Below are 11,636 nucleotides of genomic sequence, written 5' to 3'. Positions count from 1 at the left end.
AATAAATAAATGATAAAGTTAACAACAATGTAAACGTTAATATAAGCGAAAATTGTTAGAATTTGTAGATTTGCAAGGTACAGAAAAATTGCTCCCTTTTTGTTTAAATTTGCTCCACCTTTACAAACTAATTATCTACAGTATTTATTAAGAAAAACGTAAATAACCTATATAGGTTAGTGGCGCGCTTTACTTTATTCAAATAATTTTATCAGTATTGGAGGTTATTGGGCCTGTATTCTAAATTACTACAAAATAATTAACGTGAAATACATTATTTATTATAATAACAAATATATAAAATGTATAATATATGTGCAAAACACATGCTATTAATTCAACATATATGAAAATATATACTAATTGGCTTTTGTTATCTAACGCGGTGTATTTTAATATATAATTGTGGCCACAGCGCATGCGCAAGTGGCCAAAGCGCATGCTCGTATCACTCCATTTCGTCGATATGTCAGATTTTCTAACCTAAATAGTCGTCAACTGTAACGATTAATATCTCGATTCGCGAGGCAGACCGCCGCGTTTATCTGCCAGATTATTTCATTTCGTGCAAAAACGCGTCGATTGAACATATAAATTTCATCTATATTCGCGTTCAGGCCCGTATTCTAAATAAATACCTTGGTAAAATATATATTGGGTATTTTATCAGTCGAAATATTTGCATTTTACTTTAAATATTAGAGATACATTTAATCAGTGTACAACGGCTTTAATGTGCACTGAGCAGCATTAGTTCTGCCAATGAAAAACACTATCAGTACACTCACATTTATAGAGCCTTAATTACACTGCCCATGAAAACCTACCTTTACGCTTACCGCGTCCCGTGAGCCCGTGTGCAGCCCGGCTGCACGATGCAGGTGCCAATAGAAGTACGTGGTCACTGGTCATAGTTCAATGATAACAAGACGTGCCATTTTTGTAGGTTATATTCGTTTTTAATAGAACAAAATAAATTATAGTTTGAAAATTGTTTCAATTTTATTTCGTTATTTATTAACCTTGCGGATTTTTAAATTTTGCTAGTATGATTTAGTGAAGTGTTGTTAATATTTTTATTGCAGTCAAGTGTTTCCTAACTTCAGATATCTAACCTCGTATGAAACACCGGTAAAATAGTGGGAAAAATGGAAAGCATCGATTGTGATTTTAACGTGGATGGTGAGTAGAGTTGCGTAAATTTAATATTTATAATTCTTTTAATGATTGTGCGCATGTACACCAAGATTCCATATACAGAATATATATATTCTACGTATTTGAAATATATTTTATATGGTAAATGTTAAGTTTAGGTTTCTCATCTTATATTTAATGGAATTATTATACTCATTTGATATCTTTTTGTGTAAAAACGATGGTTTGAAAAACAAAAATCGTCGTTTGTTAAGGACCGTCTACAATAGCCGTAAGAGTATGCAGTAAGACGTAAGCAGTAAACTACTGACTAATGGGATTTTTACAATTCAACAAGAATAATCGACTGTGGTTGGTCAATAGCTTACTGTTTACGTCTTACTGCATACTCTTACGGCTATTGTAGACGGTTCTTAAAGCATCGTCTACAATGGCAGCAGGAGTATACAGTAAGACGTAAGCAGTAAGTTATTGACTAATGGGATTTTTGCAATTCAAGAATAATCGACTATGGTTTGTCAATAGCTTACTGCTTACGTCTTACTGTATACTCCTGCTGCCATTGTAGACGACGCTTTAATCTTAAGGTTAATTAAGCGCCAAAGATGACATAAAGGTTAGGAAATATTTCACACCGACGAAATAAGATAAGCATGCACCTTAGTCTACGCTACGATACAGAAATAGCGTATGAAATAAAATCTAATATATATAATATATTAATATATATATTAGAATATATAATATGTATTCTATATATAATATATAATTAATTTATATCGTTATGCGTAGTAAGGAGATAATGTGGGATGGATCTTGCTTTGCATGAAAAGTTGAAAACATACCCAGATAGCAACGTGTCTGCATTGTTGCTGGCATGTTGCCGACAACATAGTATATGTTACTATCAGAATTGTGGCAACTGAGTCCGCATTTGTCGGCAAGTTGATGCCTTCATGATATAACAATTTTGTATAACAACTTGCCAGCAACTTGTTGGCAACTTATGCTGCGGTTTAAAATCGTTTGATTCAAAATTCGAGCTGTTGCTGTCATGTTGCTGTAATAATTCATAGGATCAAATCACAATGCTGTCATATTGCTAGCAACGCGAAATAAATTTGATGCTGCTCTCTTGCCGATAAATTGCTGGCAATACGTATATCCAATGTTGCCTGCGTGTTGCTTCAAATATTAAATTACTCGAAATCAATTGAAGCAAATATACGGCCAGTTGCCAGCATCATAAGCAATCACAGGTTTGCGCGATTCTGCTCAGACACGCTTGGCTATCTGGGTACATACTACGTTTACGCGAGCGTTACTACAGAAGTAACCCAGATAGCCAAATGCTGTGAGTTTGCTGCCATGTTGCCAACAAGCAGCTTGTCGCTAATGCAACTAATTTTGACAAACTCGAGACAAGGTGAGACAGCATTATGCTTGTCTGGTTGAACTCATATGAATTATATTTCTATTAACAGCAAATTGATTGCAACGTGACAGCATCAATTTGTGAGGGATTTGTGACAATTTCATATTGTCAACACTTCGTTAGCAATGAGATACAATTAAAAAACTTTATAGCTTGATGACATATACACAATAACGGATGGAAATCATTATATATGTGTTGTTGCCGTCATGTTTGCATCATGATGCTCAAGATGGAACGATGAATCATTCATTGCTGTCATGTTGCTGACATGTTGCAGACAACATAACGTACCAATATTGCGGACCGTTTGCTCTTGAAATTGCGTTAACTGATTGCATGTATAAGCAGTCATGTAGCTGTATTTGTAACGTGTTCTATTTCGATGTCAGCAATTTACAGCAAATATATGAAAACACATGCAATGCATTAGTTTGCTCAATATGCTCTATCACGCTTGGCTATCTGGGAACGCTCGCGTAAACATAGTAATAAAACTGTACAATGATAGATTTTTTCTACTCTCCTGATTGCCTCCTCGAACAGTGCAATTTTTTTCTCTGATAAGTATTTTTTTGTATCATTGAAAACAATAGAAATATCTCAAGTAATCAAGATATACAAAACACTGTATATTTTTTATGATAATAGTAATGAATGGTAATGTATAATATTTTATAGTATATAAATAGTATATAGTATATACTATATAATAGTAAAGGCTCATAAGATTATAAATTAATCAAAGAAAGATGGAGCGTGGAGCCGTAACAAAGTGTTGGTGTTCATATATTCTATACTTCCGTAAAGAATTAACGAATTGTAATGTACATACTGTACATATACATATATTCCAATTTAATAAACTGCGCGCCGCAAATTTGTCGGACTTGAAACACAGCTATCTTGGAAAATTAATACCCTTCCCTACCCCAGAATTAAATCTAAACGATTCAATTGTTTAAAAAAACGTAAAGAATTTATTGCGAAAAATATTACCTCAGCCAGGATTCGAACCTGGAACCTCCCTCATTCCGTGAAGGGCGTCGTAAATTGGAATATATGTATATGTACAGTATGTACATTATAATTCGTTAATTCTTTACGGAAGTATAGAATATATGAACACCAACACCTTGTTACGGCTCCACGCTCCATCTTTCTTTGATTGATAGTATATACTATTATAATAGTATATAGTATATAAATAAGTTACTTCTTGATTGGTATCGATTGTTATTAACTTTCGATTGCTGGGATAATAATTAAGGGATAATAATTAAGGCATCAATTATAAGTCCAAAAATGCGATTTGTCATTTGAGAATTTACTTGCTATTATATATCGAATATAAAATTCAAGAAAAACTCACTTCAAATAAAGTTGTTGTAAGGATATTATACACTTATTATTATCTTTTTAATATGGCAATTTCCTATGATAACGTTATAATACATAAGACATAATTTGATCTACAGTCTATATTCTTTTCATAAGATAGTTTTGCGATTATGCTGTTTCTTAAGGCATCGAATATTTTTTGAATTTATAAAAATATATGTAGAAAATGAATTTGATTAAGGGAGAAAATAAAAAATACATAGTGCGAGTAGTACTCTTGTCGTTGTAAAAATTATTCTTCGTACTTTGGCGGAATGAAAACATAATTATCATAAATAAATATCAAATAGAAGGTACATGCCGGGTAAGTACTGCTATGTGGCCCATTCGGGGAATTCAGATAGATTAAACACATATGTACCCCAAGTAGAAAACGCCACCGCAGTGACAACGAGCGTGACGATACTGGGTCCGATACCGGCGATCATAAAATCTTTTGTCTTTATGTGCCCCGCAGCACTGGCAATTGCATTCGGTGGGGTACCGACTGGTAGATGAAACGAAAAGGAACAGCAGAGAGCCGCTGGCAGCATTAGATACAAGGGATGTATTTTAATAGCCACACACTGAAAAAAGAAAAAAAATTCTGTTTTAATCCTCAAAAATTACAATTGAATAGCTTACATCTTGTATCGTGAGCAGCAGTATGGAAAATATGGATAATCTTGTTATTTGGCAACTGAGGAATTTTCTACAAATTCTAATGTCAACAAAGAGTATTTTAAATTTAAAAAATAACCTAGTTTATGTATATAAATAAAGGGTGTAACATAAATGTTACCGGCCGCTGCTTCAAGGGTGTATTCTACTTATTAAAATAAGAAAAAAAAGTTTATATATAAATGTATATCTAAATTAGTCGCAATAAAGATTATCACAATAAAAAAGTGGGCAAGTAGAAACTTGCACATTGCTTCCTCATAGTTTTTAAGTGTGCAAGTAGAAACTTGCACATTGCTTCCTTATAATTTTTAAGTGTACAAATTATAAATTTGAACATTACTTTCTCACAATTTTCAAGTATGCAAATTATAAATTTGCACGTTGCTTAATCAACATTTTATTTCGCTCATAGAGCTTCCTCTATGAGGAAGCCAAATTAATAAATATCTACTAATAATTATACATAAAAAAAGGTTTCTTCATAAGAGGAAGCTCTATGAGCGAAATAAAATGTTGATTAAGCAACGTGCAAATTTATAATTTGCATACTTGAAAATTGTGAGAAGGTAATGTTCAAATTTATAATTTGTACACTTAAAAATTATAAGGAAGCAATGTGCAAGTTTCTACTTGCACACTTAAAAACTATGAGGAAGCAATGTGCAAGTCTCTACTTGCACACTTTTTTTATTGTGATAATCTTTATTGCGACTAATATTTGTTATACTATTACAATAGTTTTTTATTTCTACTTTAAAATAATTTTTTAAATATATAAAAATTGCTTTTATTAATAAAATTAGGAAATAATATAATTTTCCTTAATTGGCTTAATTGTCTGGATTTTCTCAATATTTGAGATATCGGTCTATTTTTAATTCTATTATATTTTTCAGTCTTTTCTACCCCTATTTCATACATGATTCTTTAAAATTTGGTTGATTAGACCAAACTTTATAAGGCTTCTATGTATGTACGGATTCTCAAAAATTTCAAACGTCTGTAACTCAAGAACTGATTAACCAAATCTTAAAAAATTATATATGAAATAGGGGTAGAAAAGACTGAAGAATATAATAGAATTAAAAGTAGACCGATATCTCAAATATTGAGAAAGCTACAGCGTAAAACACATTTTTCTGAAAAATGAAAACTCCCCTAAAATCCATACCGGTCGACAGATTTTAATAAAATTAGAGGAGAACATACTTTCTATGATACTCTATTTGTGTGTAAAATTTTAACCCGGTATCTAAAAAATTGTAGAAGTAGATGCGTGTACAAAAAATCCGTACACACACACACGCACACGCACACGCACACGCACACACATACTTCCGGACATTTTCTACTAATATGATTTCTCGACATTTTGGAACATTCTAAACCTATTTCCATCAAAATCTCGAAAAAATTTTTTTTACCATCACAAAGCTTTCTTTATGAGGAAGCAAAATGCATCATTTTCACGTTACAGTCATGTTTGAGTTGAAACTTAAGACAATTACAAGGCATATTATTTTATTTCTAACAATACAAAGTAGTAAAAAATAAAAGTGAAATAAAACAAATCTTAAAACAAATGTTTAAAGTGACTGCGCTTAGCCGAAATTCACTGATCCGACTGTCTTCTTAGCGATCTTCTCACCCTTTCGCAAACACCTGACGTGTTGCGTATTTCATTGAACCCGTTTTTCAATGCGCTAACGAAGATCATTAATGTTATCAACAAGCCGAGAGTAGTAGACAATTTGTTTTAGATGTCTTCAAAAACATGAGGATATCAGGGAACTACTGAATCATCCTTCGTGTCTCTTTAAATATGACTGTAACGTGACTGAAAACGATGTTTTTTTTAAACATACGTTTATATGAACATTTTTGCTTTAATTTGACGAGTAGAATACACCTTTGAGAAGTAGCGACCCACATTTATATGTTACACCCTGTATATGATATTCTGTCATTGTGTATAAGAAAATATTGACCAATAGTATACAGAGATGTGCTATAGAGTATACTCATTTTAATATATCAAAAACATTCAATTATCTCTTATTTTAGAAAAAAAATTATTTAAATAAAAGTTTTAAAAATTGAAAAATTAGGAAATATGATGCACGTAAATTACACAATGCAAATTGCATACATTTTCTTAAATATAATTTTTTACATCAATTAATCTATACTTTATAACTCTATAAAGATATTAAAAATAAGTCATATCAACGACATTTTTTTGTATTTTATAACAAAATATGTTAGAATGAAATATCTCATAAATTATTTTTATGACTTTACCTTGATTCTTTTATATAATTAACGTAATTAAGAAGAATTGAAGGTATTTATGCATAAAAGGGGCCTCCTCTCCGATTTCAATGACCTTGACATATGTTGTCAATGTCACCCTCCTGAGTGACCTTCAGAAGTTTTTAGCCGTCGGTCGTTATTCGTTAAAAAGTTATTAACAAAAAAAGTTTGAAAAATATAGCAATTATTTTAAGTACTGAGAGGCATAAACGACTAATATTACGTTTTTTTTAAAGCAGAGAATACTTTATTTCGCGAGAAAGTCGCTGCTTTACCAAAACACAACATTAAAGCAGTAAATTGTTGATAAATTGAAGTCTTTTTGTTAAAGCAGAGAATACTTTATTTCGCGAGAAAGTCGCTGCTTTACCAAAACACAACATTAAAGCAGTAAATTGTTGATAAATTGAAGTCTTTTTGTTAAAGCAGAGAATACTTTATTTCGCGAGAAAGTCGCTGCTTTACCAAAACACAACATTTAAACCAGTAAATTGTTGATAAATTGAAGTCTTTTTGTTAAAGCAGAGAATACTTTATTTCGCGAAAAAGTCGCTGCTTTACCAAAACACAACATTTAAAGCAGTAAATTGTTGATAAATTGTATATTGAATATATGTGAGTATTGGAAGGCATAAATGACTAATATATATGTCGAAATAGTTCACGCATGTACTTTCGACGCGAGACGAGTTGTCACATGGGTTCGTGGCGCGCTTTACAAGCTCGTTTAAGTAGAGGTGGTATTAGAGAAGATAAAGTTAGTCGATCATCTGTGTGAATATTTGTGGCGATATACAATAAACGAGCTTGTAAAGCGCGCCACGAACCCATGTGACAACTCGTCTTGCATGAAAAGTGTATGCGTGAACTATTTCGACATATATATTAGTCATTTATGCCTTCCAATACTCAAAATAGCTGCTATATTTTCCAAACTTTTTTTTGTTAATAACTTTTTAACGAATAACGACCGACGGCTAAAACCTTCTGAAGGTCACTCGGGGTCATGACCTTGACAACATATATCAAGGTCATTGTAATCGGAGAGGAGGCCCTTTTTATGCATAAATACCGAATTGAATTATGCAAAAAAATCAAATTTTATTTAAAAAATTGACATTATTATCTCATAAAAGATATATGTATATTATAAAAAATTTATCACATGCATTATATTAACTTTCCTAAAACTATAAAACTTTTGTTAAAAATATTTTTTCTAAAATAAGTAACAATTAATTGAAATGTTTGAGGTAAAATAAGAAAGTTCCACTCTGTATAAAAATTGCATTTTCTCAGTATTAAATTTTTTAATAAAAAAACTAAGATATTACATATATAATAAAATAATCTTTATTAATTAATTATCATTAATTGATCTCTGTTATCATATAAAAATTTATTGTTAGCTACTTACCATCTCCGCTAATACTGGCAATATAATATTTGCAACAGCCACGTTGGCCGTTAACTCTGTCACGTTCTCCGCGAAGAAGCAGACGATCAGCAATATTGCCACCACATTAATCTTTTGCAGACCTATCAGGTACTGACCAAGCATTTCTGACAGACCCGATGAAGTGCTACCTGCTGAGATAGCAAATCCACCACCTAACACGAATATTAAACTCCAATGCATTTTCTCGTTTATCATCTTCCATGTTATTAAACCAAGCGATGATTTTGTGGGCCGTTTACGCGGATCCTTGTTAAACGCGTGCAAAAAATCCAACTTTGATGGAATAATAAAAAATAGTATTGTTACACATGCGGCTGCGGTCGAATCCTTAACAGACCTATAAATTTTAAAATTTTAATTATTTTATATTCTCTTTTATTTATTATTTTACAAATTTTATCCTTTCATTATCTTGATTACATTATGGGTAACGTTTAATTGTGAGTTTTATCAAATTTAAATCTTATTAGATTAAAAAAAAATTATGAAATTAGGAGAATTATAAGATAAAAAAATTATAATGTACTTTAGAATTATTTTTTATCATTCTTTTCTTATTTTTAATTACGTTTATAACGCGTAACAACATTTGATTCTGAAATGACAAAAGTCAATATTTTCAATCAATACTCACAAGTCTGTGATATAAGCGGCCCAACCCGGCATAAAACCAGGGCTTCTGAAGAACCACAAGAGCACCACGAAAATAAATAGGATACCCACGGAGGACTCGTGCCATGAGATTGGTCCAAGTTCCTTGTACCTTTTCTCAATGACTGCCGCAGCAACACGTTCACCCTGCTGTCCAATATCTATGGCATGAGCATCTTTGCTTTTCGGTCTGAAGAGACCCATGTACATCACCTGCAGCCATAACCACGTGAGCAAACCCATCAATAGCATGGGTGGCACCGAGTACAACATCCAAGAAGCAAAATTTATGCCGGGACTATTGGGAAACGCCTAGAAATGAATATAAATTTCACAATTGTTGCTATTATTTCCTCTAACATATAAATATTGAAAAAGCATAAATAAAACAGACTGAAATTGAAAATTTATAAAACTAATTTATATATATGTCAAGCGCAAAGACCGAAAACGCTCACTGAGCAAAAAGACCGATCACAACGTGTTCTGGCATATCCAAAAAGGTCACAATGTGAAATTCGTATCGTGACACTTCAAAAACGCTCACAACGCGTTCTGGACAATGTGAAAATGCCATAACATATTGTGGACGCTTATTGATGAGGCCATGATGTAATGTGATAAAAATAAAATTATAAAGAAAAAAAATTATAAAGAAAATTCACATTTAGCCTTATGTAGGCGGAGGCGCCGTAGGCGGAGCCCCTCTCCTGCCTAAGGCTAACTGTTAATTGTCTTTATAATTTTTTTTCTTTATAATTTTATTTCTATTAAAAACATCCACATCGCGTCATGGCTGTATCAATCAAGAGACATGGTAGTGTCTCGCGCCAAGTACACGCGAAGCGAGACCGCACCGTGACTCTTTTACGCGACGCGACGAGTTGCGAGCACTCGATATTATTAGATCTCAATAACCGCTCAACCGATTAAGTTCTAAGTAGACTCAATCGATAGCTTGGGTTTGAATTATGTAATAAAAGTGTTTTTATTTTTCCGCTACGTGCCCTACGAGCGGAGATATTGCGAAGTCCGAATCCGAAAAATTTACATTAAGATACGGACTTTTTTAAAGATATGTCGTTCTCATGTCGTTTTCAGAATGTCACTTTCACGCTTTTGAGTACTGATGGCTCTGATCCGATAAATCACGCGCGCGTTATTATTGATCCAGCAGGTAAATATATCAGTCAGGTCGATATAGACTTATCGGCCAGGAGGAAGATTTCTATCATATGTTATTCGAACCAAAGTGAGGTTATACACATTATATATGTGTCGTGTTACTTTAAAGAGGCAGAGAAGATCAAAGGGCTATATTTATTTTTTATTTTGACTACACCGCGGCGGTCGCTGGGTCGAGAACGCAGCAGCGTAGCTGTGAGTAAAATAATTATCAAGCGGTTTAAATCTCGTTCTATTACTACGCGTTTACGCGAGCGTTACTTCTGTAATAAGGCCTCCGCGTAAACGGAGTTTTGTAGTAACTTACGATAATTCACTCTGTATAAACGGTGAATTATCGTAAATTATTACTATATATATATATGTTACAGGCAAAGTCCGCATGGTGTGCAGTGTCGGCATTGCCCGGGCAATGTCAGCATTGCACAACGCGACTGGGCAAAGTAGAGTTTATTAACGGACATTGCCCGGTTTGATGTGGGCGAAGTTAATACTGCCCATCCAGCGATGGCAATGTCAGCACTATTATCACATTGCGGACTTTGCTCGGTTCCAAGTGGACAATGTCGAAAATTAACAGTTAGCCTTATGTAGGCAGGGGAGAGGCTCCGTTTCCACGCGAGACGAGTTGCCACAAGGGTTTACAACTTTCCACGCATGGAAAGTCCACGCATGTACTTTGCAAAGCACACTATGTGTCTAGTTTAACGGTAGTGAAGCCCCCCGCAGGGGGGCGGAACCTATTGCCTCCACGCATACACTTCCACGTGAAACGAGGTACCACATGGGTTTACAACTTTCCACGCATGAAAAGAGGTACCACATGGGTTTACAACTTTCCACGCATGAAAAGTTCACGCATGTACTTTGCAAGGCACACTATGTGTCTAGTTTAACGGTAGTGGAGCCCCCGCAGGGGGCGGACCTAATGCCTCCACGCATACACTTTCCACGTGAGACGAGTTGCTACATAGGTTTACAACTTTTCACGTGTCGAAAGTTAACGCATGTAATCAAAAACATCCACATCACGTCATGGCTGCATTAGTAAGCGTCCACACGCATTGTGGCATTTTTACATTGCCAAAACGCGTTGTGAGCGTTTTTTAAAAGTGCCACGATACGAATTTCGCGTTGTGACCTTTTTGAATATGCCACAACGCGTTGTGGTCGGTTTTTTCGCAAGGGAAGGGTCAACCCTCGGGGTCACCGATTTTGTCGAAATTTTACTAAAATGTAGTATTGATATAGAAGTGACAAATGCTGTACGGAGACGATGCGCTTCTCAACCGTTGCCGAGAAATCGCGATGTGAATTTTAGCACGCTTCTTTCATACCATTACAGTAAAGCGTCTTTCAAGTGTCAGCGTG

The 11,636-nt window shown here is 33.9% G+C and overlaps 1 protein-coding gene across 1 annotated transcript; it reads right to left on the bottom strand.

The window, feature by feature from the left end:
• Window positions 1-1,085: 1,085 nt before the first annotated feature.
• LOC139785474 (protein I'm not dead yet-like) lies at window positions 1,086-9,657 on the bottom strand. Its single transcript, XM_071724630.1, has 4 exons — window positions 9,628-9,657; window positions 9,064-9,392; window positions 8,388-8,766; window positions 1,086-4,560 (listed from the first exon to the last, which is right to left on the bottom strand). Exons 1-4 carry the CDS (start codon window positions 9,655-9,657, stop codon window positions 4,309-4,311), a joined length of 990 nt encoding a protein of 329 aa, XP_071580731.1. The 3' UTR covers window positions 1,086-4,308.
• Window positions 9,658-11,636: the final 1,979 nt, after the last annotated feature.

The sequence above is a fragment of the Temnothorax nylanderi genome, unplaced genomic scaffold (genome assembly GCF_030848795.1).
Source record: "Temnothorax nylanderi isolate EJ_2023f unplaced genomic scaffold, tnyl_v1.0 TNYL_tig0811_pilon, whole genome shotgun sequence".
NCBI lineage: Eukaryota > Metazoa > Arthropoda > Insecta > Hymenoptera > Formicidae > Temnothorax > Temnothorax nylanderi.
The sequence above is the reverse complement of the archived record's forward strand: the minus strand, read 5'-3'. Positions and strand labels throughout refer to the sequence as shown.